A 14,237-nucleotide genomic window follows, 5' to 3' on the forward strand; every position below is an offset into this window, starting at 1 on the left:
CTGTAACACAGACTGTCTGGCATATTAAGGGTACTTTTGGTTTTGATTTTAGCAATCTCATCTAAAGAAAAGGAGTGTGTCCTCCATTCCAGATGTTTTTCCTTATGCTCTTTGCCATATCCACAAGCCTTTTACCAGCAACAGCAGGAGCCAGTCTGATATTCATATAATATAATTACCTGGAAGCCACTGAAGTATATCAGACAAGCAAATTCAAAATCCTGCATCACCTTCCAATAAGAATGGTGTCTAATTTCAGAGATATTACAGGAAATACAGCGTCAGCAATTGAAACAATGTAGTTTATCCACAGAGCTTCGACTAGGTCTAATTAGAAGTAACGTGCCTCCATAGAAATTAATAACTTGCCCATTATTGGGATTTTTTACTTTAAATGGAAACAAAAATCTGAATGTTTGTTGACCCAGATTGATGGATTTATAGTTGTTTCTAAAATTAATCGGGGCTGATGTGGTTCACCAGAAAAATCTGGCCAAGGAAATGTTTTCAGATGTGCATTTACTAAGGGCAACCAAAAAGTGTGTGTCACTTGTGCATAACTGGAGTAAGTATTTTTTCAGGTTTCATTCATTTGGCATTTAGGTTCCAATGCTGGATAAAATAATTTAAGAGCTGTTTGAGTATTTTGGCCTGAAAAATCTTTTCATTGGTGCAGGAAGTATTCCTCAGTTATACGCAATGACTGGACAGAAGTTGCAACACTGAATTGAATTGAAGTGACCGGGTCATTCAGGTCTTGCTGGAGGGGAAGTTATAGGGTTTGTTAAAATGTGGTTCATAAAAGGGTTGTGATTTGCATTCACAGTGAGCCAAAACAGTGCCAATTATTCACACTTTGGGTAAATATTTTTTCAGGTTTCAGTCATTTGGAACTGAGGTTAGAACATTCAATGCAAACAGTCAATGGTGTTTCTTACTGAACCGGGCATATGTGTGTGGGATGTAGGAAGAAACTCACTAGGAGCCTGTGTTGGGTGTCGCAGGGCAGTTTTTATTTCATATGTAAGAAATGCCAAGCCCCTCGGTAGGAAGGCAGCTGCAGCACCAAGAAAAAGCTTTTGACCCTTCAAGTTTGGGCCTGTTAGTTTCTCAGCTGTAAATAGGTGCAGTGATTATTTCCAACCATCAGCGAGCTATTTGCCCACTCTGCTAAATGGAACCACAACGGTGGTGGGGTGCACTGACACAGCAACGACTACGTCTGGCCATGGATGCTCAAGGAGACCTGAACGTGACTTCCTTCCACAAGCTGGGGAGCAGAAGTGGTGAGCAGGCCATGTGGGTACTCACTGCCTGCTTGAACAGCCCTCGCTGCTCCTACATCTCTTTCACATCTACGCAAAGGAAGGGCAGCAGGCTGTAGGCAGGAGGATGTTCTGGGTCTGGATTCAGCTGGCATTGGATGCTGCAGTGGGTTAATAATTGTAAGGGATTTTCAAACTGGAGTGACTTCTGTTAGTGTTGAATTGGGTTGACCCATGGCTTCTTAAAAAGTAGAACAAAATGGGTTTGGGAACACACACTACCTTATTCCCACACCCTGTGTGCACATCTGTTCTTTGTATTATGATACCCCCCACTTTTTGTTGTATTGCCTTTCCATAGAAGGAAAACACCTCCTATGGTGTTTTCACCATATCAGGATGAAAGTCAGTCGGCATAAAGCATACATAAAAATGTCAAGGAGTTTGCAAACATCAGGCTCGGTGCATCAAAGTTTATTCCAACATACTGGAACAGTCAGTCTAATGATGGTACCTTACAGAAGGAACGGTGACAATTCTCTGCAGAAAATAACTCTTAACATTTTTTTCTCTGATATCAAAAGGTTTTAAATGTTTGATTTTGACAGTGGTAAAATAATCCATAACGTTGCTATGAAGTCTTGCTGTTCCACAAGTTTCATGCAACAAACACCACACTTGACTATGTTCACTTGTTAAAGTGAAACATCACGGCTTTGGTGTTTGTTATTTCAACATCACATCGATAATAATTAATTGTGTTCATTATTAATAGCTAGCCTTCTGCATATTTATTGGGATCCTTTATGTTGGCATCAATAGGTAACCAGAGCTTAAGGACTCCTACTACACACTAAGTATTTTAAAAGCTTTCCAATCATACTGATCTTTTAGATCACGCTTACTTGAATCAGCATTTTCAAACTCACCTGATTTAGTCATCTGCAGTGAAATTCTGCCTCTTTCAATTTCGATTTCAGCCTTCCTATTTCACTGCACAGGATTACAGTTTCACTTATAGGCTGCATTTAGGCACCTGAGTTTGGGATCTGGTTCTTTAGATACGTCAAACACGCAATTTCCACTCAAGTCAATAGATGCAATATATACTCAGCATTCCTGGCACCTGGATTGAATTTTGGATCTAACTCTGTGGATGTTGCATGGAGATAAAGTTCTGCATCTGCCCAGAGTTAACGGGAAGGGCTACATTCAAACGCTGACCTCTGCATGTTTTAACCAGCTGCTCAAAGCTCAACAAAAGATCATGTAGGGTTATTTCCCTCCCCAAACTACCCCATACACTATTATTCCACTTCTCTGCAACATCTCTGTCTCTTTGTTTTAAGCATCTGCCTTGGCATCTATGTCCTTAGCTTGTGTTAGCATACTTCCAAGTACAGTACTGCTGCTACCAAAAGCTCTCTGGCATATTCTGCCTTGAATTTCATGCATGCAAATGCCATTGGAATTCTTGCAGTGACAAAAACCAACACACTGACACGACCAATTGTAAATCCTTACTTTAACCTACACAAGAACTCCTGTTTTATTTCCTTTATCCTGACATAGACCCTCTGTATTGTAAAAATGCTCATTTTGGTTAATAGATACCAGAATTGAGCTCTTAGGAAGTTTATGTAGGTGAATAGAAATCAGACTGTGCTATCCATACTGCCTCATCCAAGCACAGCCTGGGAAGGAGAGCATAAACCCTACCTTGGAGTTAGGTTGATTAGCTTGATACCACCTTTGCTATTATAATTCCTCAAGCAGCGAACATTAAGTCAGTAAAACTTAGTACATAAATAAAAGCATGTGCTTTGTGACCCTTTGCAGGGTAATTATTACCTCCTGATCAGCAGAACTGCAGGCAGTTGTGTTGAGAAGTCCATTAACAGGGACAAGCCTTATTGATTTAGCCAGTTATTTATTTATTTTGTATCACAGAAAGGCTTAGAAAGATGGTGCCAAATGATAGAAAATTACCTAAATGAACACTGAGCCACACGAAGCCCTATCTTCTCCTTCGTACTGTACAGTAGCTGTCAGTTACACTTAGAATACTGCTTCTATTCCAGTTTTCATGAAGAAGCTATATTACAGCAAACAGAAGCATTACTTTCAGGAATTGTGCAGATCAGCTTCACTTCATCCTGTCCTTTTAAAAAACACTGATTTTGCAATTAGGAGCTTAAATATATCTGAAATTATTACAACAGAAGCCTGAAGAACAGTTAAAAAAAGTAAATGTCTGCTTTCAATGCATGGCTTTGTTTTCTACACAAACCCACCAGATTAACCCTAAAACTCTAAGCATACTTTTTGGCACACACGTAAAAATAATCACATAATGCATACCCAGGTGCTTATTGGTAAACTATGCTTTTGAACAAGGGCTGTGATTCCAACGAGCAGATAGATTGAGCTCCAGCAGTAATTGCTGCCTGACATGTCAGCCAGAGGTTACCATCCCTTTCAGCTCCCCAGGCTGACTCCCAGACTAACTCCCCAGCTACTACACCGATGCACTTTCTGAGGAGAGAGCACTTCAACCACAGGGCTCAGGTTTGCAATGGAACGGTTGTGAATGATGCCCATGCAGCTCTCCAGCCTCTGGCGGGGAAGCAGAGCAGGCAACCGGCACAAGGAGTTAAAACCACTGGCAGCCAAGGCTAGTTCTAGCTAGAGCTGCAAATCAGAGCCCTAAGATAAAGCTCAGCTTGAATAAGCCTGCCACATGTTAGTGCAAACCTACACTCTATGGCTTGCAGTGGCTTGAAAGGAAAAGCAAACCTTGAAAAAGTAAAGTGCAGCAAAAAAGGTCTATGTAGAAACTGCCAGGAGTTTGTAAGTCGATGAGTTCTGGATTAATAAAACCCGCTGACCAAGCCAGATTGCGACCCTCATCGCGCGGGAAGAAAAGTCTTTTGCCAATTGCACACTCATACTTTCTTCGGGTTGATTTCTTTCTGGCCATTTCTTATCTTCGTGGCCTTTTTGGGGCCACTGACCAGCGGGTTGGTGTTTTTGGTTGATGGTTTTGGGGGTCCACTCTGAGCACTGCGTCCTGCATTCTGGTTCTTACTGCGGGCCGTTCGCAGCTTCTGTTCTTGCAGTCTCTGTTCCCACCTCTGTGGAAATGCAGAAGACAAAGAGGCTGAGTTAGGGAGGAACGTTAGCCATAAATAATTATGTCTTAATCAAAGCTAGCCTGAAGCTCTGATAATAATGCTGGTTTTAACAGGTTTCTGCTCTATCCTGCAGGGCTGTTGATGTCGAGCATGTAAAGGCTGTCTGCAGCGAGAACCTGCCCATGTTCTCGGGTGGGAGAGTTTCCATGATGCCAGCTGATGGAAATGACAACTGCACATCTTGCGTGCATGCTGCATGGGTGTGCACATCCCATGCCTTTACAGCAATCCAGGGATGCTGGCACCCTGCTGTCAAAAAGACAGGATCTGCACTCCTTTGCAAAGCCCTTCTTTGCTCTCCTGATGAACGTGCTTGACTTCTCCTCAGACTATCCTTTCACAGCACATATTTAAACACACAGCTGCAATAGAAGGTGGTATTTACTTTCCAGTCCTGCTTCTCCCTGGGGTAGAAAGGACTGGGCATGAAAGATGTTATGGACAGGCAATGGAGATGATCACTGAAATCGCAGGGTTCAGGTTTGCAATGGAATGGTTGTGAATGATGCACCTGCAGCTTTACCCAGCAGAATCCCTGTAGAAACTGCAGAGACTGCAGTCTTGCACCTCCAGGAACAGAAATGCTTATTTTAAGGGAAGTGAGGTAGATGATATTAGAACATGGGAAGGGTCTCACCTCTCCCCTCTATTAATGAGCTTTCTCTTCTGAAACTCACAAAGGCAAGGGTTTTGCCCAGTGATCAGAGCAAGAGAAGTGCTCTCCACCTTTCCTACTTAGTATCTCTGGGAAATCCCCTATTCCCTATCTCTGCACTGACCCTGTTGCAATTCAGACTCGTCCTGGCTGGAGGAGAGACCAGCCATGCTGTGGTTGTGTTAACAGCTGCCATCTGTGGGCCACAGACAGCTCAAAGCATTCATTTTAAGTGGTAACTCAAGATCAAAGTTGGATGCAAGTCTTCAGAGACGAATGATGGGTGTTAAAGCAAAGCCACTGTGATACCTGGCTCCATACTGGCTATCTCTGTGTGGTCAGGGTCAGTATATGCATCTGTATAAAACACAAGCTATCAGCAGGCATTTAGGTGTATCCCACTCAAGCATGTTACAATGAGGATTTAACTTGTTAAGATACTCATATCAGAGGGAACGATACATGCTTGAGAAGCATTTTGTTTGGCACACAGGCTCTACTTGACAGCCTGGAAATGAATGTCCAAACTACCTCCAAGACACAATTAGAGATGACAAAGCAGTGTGAGTGTGCCAGTAACAGGCCACTAAGCTGATAGCTAAGGGACTGCAAAAGTCCGCGTCATGTGTCAGTGTTCTCCTAAATCCCACATGGGATCATCTGCAATTGCAATGGTTTTATTTTTGGAAGATTTAAAGCATGTGGCTTTTTTACATATGGGTTTTACATGAGGAAGAGGAGAAAAAGGAATGCCAAAAGCATCAAATACGGTTTCCTGCAAGAAGTAGGTCTGTGATCCTGAAGTTTCTTCTGACAGATACCTGCACCTTTGTGCCTCTCTTTAGCAATTGCCAATCAGTCTATAACTGGAATATATATACATATTTATATATAAAATAATAGTATATAAAATAAATATATATCCTTAATGCTCTGAAACCTCTCCTAAATTCCAGAAATAACTTTCTTCCACCTCTAAAAGCGTGAGGAAGAGTCAGACATTGTCTTGAACCATCCTTTCTTTCCATTTTAAACAGGAGTTTACAAGCAGGGAGTGATAGCGAAGCCCCCAAAAGCAGGGGTGTCTGCTGCTCATGCCTCCCAGGTCTCTATACCATAGACTTTTCCTTCCAGTGTTCCCTGAAACCGGTGAGAGGATGCCCAATGCTTCCAGTGGGTCTTTAGTGGGAAGTAGATGGTGAGAAATGTTTCTCCAGCCTGCAATCTTTAATGCAGCAAAGTCCATTTATTCACTGCAGGGGTTTAACTTCCTTTCTTATCTAATGTGAACCATCTACTCACCGGCATCTCACCTATCTGACGGTTATCTGCCTTAGTAGTGATATGAAAGAAATCCCTTGAGTCACTATTGTAATAAGCCAGAGTTCACACAAAGACCATCCAACCATCCTACTTAGGGACAGTTTGCAGGTAAAAGAGAAACAAACCTTTAGAGACCCTAAAATGCAACATTCGGATTTTCAGTTACACCTGTATGTCATTATGAGGTATGCAAGTGTTGAAGTGAAAATAACAATACCCACGGGTGTTACGGACATCTGAAAGTCAAGCAAGTTATTCAGAGCTGAGGTAGAACGAAGGTGTTCAACTTCCAACCTTTCCTTTGGTTGTATTTACCTTGAACCTTTTGTTCAGTTGATCCTTCCATTTTTCAACGAGGCAGCCGTCAAGAAGCATCAACCTGAAGATAGAGAAACAAATACAAGTCACAGGTATTTCTGATTTTGATTCCTGAGATGTCATTCCAGGTGATTTAACACAGACAGAGGCTGGGATGCTCCAGCAGGTACTGGTACCGGTGGTTTCTGTGTATGGGATGATAGGCAGAAAACTGCTTTTCTCCATCCCTAAATACTTCCCAATGGATTCCTACATGCTGACACTGACACTGCTGAACTTCTACTCCCAACTCCATAAAACCAGGAAAGAGTTTTTAACAGAAAACAGATTTTAGAGCCAACATTGCAGCACATGGCCAGAATTTGGAAAGTATTCAGAGCCCTTTGTCCTCCCCTACGGCAGTTCTGCAGGGAAAGTTGTCCTGTCTTGGTGACTGATAAAAAGCAGTAGTGGGTTAGGTAACATCCATGAAACTAAATGTACATGTACATATATTGTTTCCCCATGCCCATTATGTGTTTGTGTTTGGGTGCAGAAGAGGAGTTAAAAGTAATGTATTTTACTTCCGAATGGACTAAAATGCTGTTTCACACTCACCAGCTAATACAGATCAGCTGACGAATGGTGAAACATTATCTGATCACTTAAAATCATCTCAATTTCTACCTCTAAATACATGAGGAGTTATACATAGAAATATACACAGGAATATATGCAGTATGATATATTTCCTACATGTAACTACTTCATTAGTGCTTTGAGGTGGGTTTTGGGGAAGTATGGGCAGTAGTACTTGCCTACCAATGAAATCTGGCTAGGTCCTGTATGAAAATACTGAGTCTAAGTGTTATCAAAGGAAGAAAACAAAAATGTAACTATTAAATGTATATGCATTAAACAGCTTGCGAAAGAGTTTATTCTAAAGCAGCCTGATGTCACAACTTCTAAGTGCCAACCTAGAAACAACTATTGCATTGCACAGAGATGCTGAATTAATATACAGGATTAAAGCTAAGGCCACATCGTGATGAATTAAACCACAGCACAGTGTACATCTGACGTAGCTTCTGTTCAGGTCAAATTGTTGGGTGAGACCCTAACCTTATTGACAGGCAATGGGTTTATTGCCATTGACTTTGGTGGAGACACAGCTTCCACTCATTTTGCTTCTGGCATTTTAACGAGCTGCTGTAACTCAAAACCTCCTGTTTGCATGCCACCGAGTTCAACAGGAAACACATATAAAAGTTTCTGTTTCTTTTTCAAATCCCTTTTAGTACACTATATGAAATTAAAAACCTCAGTGACCTTTAAACAAACATCACAAGATACTTTGCGAACGGTGTGTTTTTTCCATCGTAATGGAGAAGCAGATTGCAATCTTTCACTTTTGAAATCTCCCCCTCCTGACATCCTTCCGAGAGCCTTCTCCAACAAACCTCTGCAGCTCAGTGCTCTTCAATCGCAATCTTGGTCCTTCTGTTTGACTCAGAGTATGGAATCCCAGAGTGGTTTGGGTTGGAAGGGACCTTAAAGCTGATCCAGTTCCAACCCCTGCCACGGGCAGGGACACCTTCCACTGGAGCAGCTTGCTCCAAGCCCCTGTGTCCAACCTGGCCTTGAACACTGCCAGGGATGCGGCAGCCACAACAAAGCATATATCCCCCAAATGGCTAACACAAGTCGAGGGCTCTAGATTAACCTTTGCGAAACACTACCAGACCTGGACAGGTAAAGTGCTGTGTAATACTACAATACCGTGCTTGTTAGCTCACAAAAAGAAGCTTAGGTAATAAGGTATCAGATGGCAACTTTTCTGATGGAATGCTTTTAAAATATCAAGATAAAACTCATTGAGAATATGGATATGGCCCATCAAGTTCTGCACATAGGTGTTCTGTGGTCCTTACACGTGCACGTGATTGATTTACAGTCACATCACTATGCAAAACCAGCCTGCACACTTTACAAACAGCCTCTGGCGCACAGCACGCAGGCACATGGTCCTACCGGTCCTGCTGGCATCTGTTGCTACAGCTACACTTGGGGTGCTAACGGGGATGGGATGACCCCTTCCGCCTCAAAGGCCCAGAGAGAAAAGGGAGCTGTGATTCACCTCTCCCTCCCCTCCAGACCAGCATGCTGGATTTCCTCCCACTCCTAGGGCCAGGCTGACTGCCAGATGAGAGGTCTGCTACAGTTTTGTTTTGTCTTTTAATCACACAGCAGCACTGGCAAGCTGCTCCCAGAGTATTTACTTTTCATCTGCCATCCGGGAGCTGGAGCTCCAGTGGCTGCAGTTTTGGCTGGTCCTGGTATAGCTGTGGGATCAGAAACATCCCACTGATGGCACTGGTCCACAGCACGGATAGGCTGGTGGAGAAGGCCTGGCTCTCCAGCAGCTCTGTGTAGAGATGTGTATCATCTCCTGTCCCCTCCTCTGCGGTCAGTGAGGCAGAACTACACCTTCCACATGGTTCTGCCAACGCGGAGCACCATCTCCAACCACCATCAAGCTTGTAGCTCATATCTATGGAAAGTGCTCCTGGGAAAATGCTCCCAAACAGCTGGAGATGCCTCAAGTGCTGCACAATGCATTAAGCAATACGCTGTCAGCACCTAATGCCACCAGGGTTTATGCTCCATGTGCGAGCCAGGTTTTATAAACACCGTGGAAAAAGTTAATTGCCAAAGTAATTGAAACGTGTGTGTTATGCTAAGAAAAACTATCAACAAACCAGGCTCCTGATGAGGAAAGGAGCTTTGCTGGTCCTGCTTCCCATCCATCACTAAACACTTCCCTGCACCACATCGCCAGGGCTCACCTTGAGCGCCATTCATAGCACATGATGAGAACATCCTGCTTCGGCTGAAGAGGTGGACACTGGCAGGAGGAATTTGTAATAAGAGGCACTTGGGACAGAGGAATCGGTGTTGAAGACTTCAGGATGTCTTTGACTTCAACCACAGTGGTTATTTCATTGCAGTTCCCTCTTTCGACACTTTTTACTTTGGCGTGAATGACTGCAATTAGAAAAGGAGAGGCGTGAGAACAGCGAACGGCCTTAGGAAATTAAACACATCTCAGCATTAAATAAAACTGATTCAATTGGAAGCTGTTGTTTTGGCTGTGAACCTGCGACTGCTCCGTGTGTGGGCATGTACGGTGGCTTAGAATAACAGAGGCCTGATCCCAATTTGGTTTTCAGTAGGACTGTTGACAACTGTGAAGTTAAACATGTGCTTAAATCTCTGCCAGATCAGGCCAAGTGATCTCTCCTGGAACCACACGTACAAAGAGCTCCTTTGACTCAGACGTGAGCAACCCCTCGCATAAATAAAACCCATTCTATAGCCACATTTGGCTATTTCCAATTAAGTAATGAATAATTTACCCCACAAACAGTGTGAATTAAGTCTTTTCAGAAATAAAATCATTTTCCCTGTAGGTTACATCCAGGAACCAAAGTCTTTTCTTAGACAGAAGAAAGAAAGGAAGGTTTGAAACAAGCAGTCAAAAACCAAGAAGCTTAGGAATGCTGTAATCTGCTCTATAAAAGGTCTATACTTGTTTTCATCTTTTGTCTTTGGATTATTCATTAGTAGCAAGATCTTCATATAAAGCACACTCTGAAACAGGTTCTTCTGACTCTGAACACACAAACAGTCATATTTTTACCTTCTATTGAGGAAAACTGCATATACCTGTGTGGATGCAAGAAGGTGAAACTCTGTAGATTGCTCTGAGGATGGTCCCTGGCTAACTTTGTACCTCTGAACCCTGGCAGCATCCACCACCACAGCATTTCACCCCTTCTCTCTTCTGACAAGTGCCAAATCAGAGAAATGGAGCATATTTTTTACATGAAGAACTCTAGGTCCTAGAAAATGTCACAATAGGAAGGGTCCTATGGAGGGTCCTATGATCACAGAACTCTTCCATGAAAGAAGCATGAGAAGCGTATGTACCACGGCGTGATGCTGTCCCTTGGCAGCCACCAGGTCAAAAGCCTTCAAATGGATCTCCTCACATTTGGAATAAACTTCACGTGCAGAAAACAGGAGATCAGCAATTTTAGTGCAGCCTGAGGTTTTTGTGCTAACTTTATCAGGACATGTGCAACAGCCACAAAACACGAGGGATTTCAGTTGAGGAGACTCACTCATTTGCAAGTCTGATTGAAACCAAGCTCTGACCAGCTAGAAATACAGTCTGGCTTTATACAGATTATTTTAAAGGATATATAAATAACATATGCATACATGAAATAATATAAATATACTTATATTATTTTAAAGGAAAAAAACACCCTGATTTTATTTATTATTTGTTCTACCTTGTCTCTCAGTTCATTTTCCATACGAGCATGTCTGGCTATTTCAGGAGGCTGAATAAAAACCTGCCTCCCACAACCAAAATCTTGATTTCACAAATTCCATGGAATCTCTATTTCATTTCAGAATACTCATTTTGTAGCACTGCTTTCTCATATATTTCAGCCCAATATGGAAGTTCATTGTCCTACCTGAGCATGCCGCTATCTTGTACTGAGATAGACTAAGGAATAAGACAAATATATGATATAAAAGCACCAAAATGCCATAACAAAAAAGCATACAATGATCTAAGTTAGATGTTCTGATTTTTTCCCACCAAACTGGGGCTTGGATATTGGGGTTTTTTCCCAATGCTAACAAAGAGGTAACTACAAACCTACTTTCATTTGCTATCAGACAAAGAGGAATGGAATGGATATAATCACCCTATTGCAGAAGAATTGAATAAACCCCTTGAAGAAACTACTGTCATCTGAGAAAAAGCCCATAAAGTGCAAAAGACCATGATACTGCATGGTAATTCGTAGCTAATAGTGGCTTAAACAGACATTTAATCTGGTATTTACCTAATCTTAATCTGAGTTCTTCCTGACTCCCAGCATCAGAAAAACAGGGGGGCAGGGGGAGGAAGGGAGAATAGGGCTGAGCATTTACTTGTATTGCCAATATGTCATGCAATGTATGATGAAACTATCAGCCAGCTCCTTGCTGGATGATGCAAATTGTCCCTGAATTCAACTAGTGCCTGACAATTGAGCACCAGGTGAAACTCTAGCTAGTAAGTAAATGAATATATGGATTTCTAAGTACTAACTTTTCACCCTGCCTCCGGTACGTTTTATCAGGTGATAAACCCCTGTCCATTCCACCTGCTGGATGAAGGCAGGAGCTGGCTGAGAGTCCTGCTCACATTAGGTTGGATTGCATTTTTAGAGTGACCTTTGCAGCAGCAAGCACCCTTGATGCTTGATGCTTGATGTAGAGTGACAGGTTGATGCCAGCTCACATCACCAACACCTGCTTTTATCAGAAATACACCATAACCTGTGCAATGACTGCTGCCGCCTGCATGGGTGTGCGCAGTGATGGGGTTTAGGAGAGGAGGGCTAAAGCAAAAACCCACTTGGAAAGGCTGCGGTGGGACACGGACGGGGCCTGGACACACAGGGAGCTGTCTAACTCGCAGGGGCACAGAGGGTGGTGAGAGGGGCAAAGAGAAGCATTCCCCCCCATGCACTTACTGTAGCTGTAGTTCTTGGCCAGGTAAGTCGACAGCGTTGGCTTTGTCTTTTTGCACCTGCATCGCTCTTCAAAGGAAGAGAAAAGGAAACGGTTGAGGAGTGCCAGAGGGGGCCCGGCTCCGGGGAGGGGAGCTGGGGGGTGCCTGAGGCTCACCCTGGCCGCGGCTCCTGCAGTCGGGCTCCGGGGGCATCAGAACACCTTGCGTGAAGTCTGTCCACTTCACATCTGCGAACAGAGGGAGGAAAGCTGCAGGGGGGAGTCCCCGGGGCAGGGCTCTACGGGTCCCGCAGCCCCCCGGGGGAGAGCATGGGGGTTAGAGGGGATCCTCGGGGCTCACCCTCCGGCAGGTCGGTAACGATGGCTTCGGGGGAGATGCAGACGCCGCGGTCGTAGACGGGGAGGTCGTCGCAGGCGAGGCTCTCGGGCCAGCTGTGGTTGTAGCGGCGCATGATGGGCTCGCAGCCGTCGCGGGCGCGCTGGCAGACGGAGCGGCAGGGCTTGATGGGGTCGTAGAGGAACTCCAGGGTGCAGATAGGGGCGTACATGGCGCAGAGGAAGAAGGAGAGGACCGGGCTGCAGCCGGTGGCCACCAGCTCCTCGTACTGCTCGATGGCGAGGACGGCGTTTTCCTGGGTGCTGTGGTGGAGGTGGTTGGGCATGCGGGTGATGTTCCAAGGCATGGGCCGGCACATGGGGATGCGCACCGCCTCGCACGGCGCGCCCTGCGCCCGCGGGCTCACCCGCAGCCACAGGGACACCGCCACCAAGGCGCGCAGCATCCTCCTCTTCCTCCTCCTCCTCCTCTTCCTCCTCCTCCTGCTCCGCCGCCGCCCCGGCTGCAGGCAAGTGTCGGGAGCCGCCGCGCCGACAGCCATGGACATCGCGGGACCGCATTTATACCGGTGGCACGAGTGACGTGGGGCCGATCGCTCTCCCTTGGCAGCACCGCTCCTCCGGGGGTGTGTGTGTGTGTGTGTGTGTGTTTTGCTGTGCAGGCACGGTGACATCACCTCCACCCCGTTTAATCCCCCGGCGACATCACCGCGTCTCTCGTCCGCGGCTCCAGTTCAGTTTTCATCTGTGTCATAAATTCCTTCAGGTGGAAGCGCAGGGAAAAGGAGGGGGACGACGGGACGGGACGGGACGGGACGCATCAAACCCAAACCACACGGGGCTGCCGCGGGGCTGCGCGCTCCGACGCGGGCAGAGGGGAGGAGGCGGTGGCGGGGGGATGCGGGACCCGGAGCCCCCCCACCCCTCCGCGGGGATGAGCTTTATAGACACGGAGCAGAAACTTTATGGGGGTTAGGAGGAACTCCGGGGGTGCAGAGTGACCGGACTGGGTTCTTGTTGTTGTTATTGTTGTTATCATTATTATTATTATATTTCCTTGGTGATCCGCGGCCATTCAGCCCTGATGCAGTGGCTGGAGCAGCTCTGCTCTGGAACCAGGCTGAGAGAGCTGGGCTGGGTCAGCCTGGAGAAGAGAAGGCTCCTTAAGGGGAGACCTTAGAGCAGCTCCAGTGCCTAAAGGGGCTGCAGGAAAGCTGGAGAGGGGCTTTAGACAAGGGGAATGGCTTTAACCTGCCAGAGGGGAGATTGAGATTAGAGATTAGGAAGAAATTCCTAAAGTGAGACCTCCGGCCCCTTTCTCCACTGTGGGTAAACACCCTTGAGGACCCCGCGGGGACAACGGGATTAACTCAGTGGCAGTTCATTGCAGCAGCCTCGGAAAGCCTCAGCGGAGCCAGCGGCGCTGCCCTGCGCAGACCCGGCAGAGTTTAGAGCGCCTGTGGAACACGGGCTTCTCCTCCCTCCGTGCGCCAGATCATCCAGAGCCAAACTGTGGGAGATGAGAGGGAGGCGTGTGCTTGGTGGCAGAGCGTGGGGGGCCACCGACCG

At 45.5% G+C, this 14,237-nt stretch overlaps 1 protein-coding gene across 1 annotated transcript; it reads right to left on the minus strand.

The window, feature by feature from the left end:
- Positions 1-4,210: 4,210 nt before the first annotated feature.
- SFRP4 (secreted frizzled related protein 4) lies at positions 4,211-13,229 on the minus strand (the record flags this gene model as incomplete). The annotated part of the gene is given in 7 exon segments (XM_080611223.1): positions 4,211-4,399; positions 6,753-6,816; positions 9,581-9,779; positions 12,335-12,400; positions 12,489-12,560; positions 12,673-13,166; positions 13,168-13,229. Coding segments are annotated over 7 exon segments (1,146 nt in total).
- Positions 13,230-14,237: the final 1,008 nt, after the last annotated feature.

The sequence above is a fragment of the Psittacula echo genome, assembly GCF_963264785.1.
Source record: "Psittacula echo genome assembly, chromosome: 2".
Classification (NCBI taxonomy): domain Eukaryota; kingdom Metazoa; phylum Chordata; class Aves; order Psittaciformes; family Psittacidae; genus Psittacula; species Psittacula echo.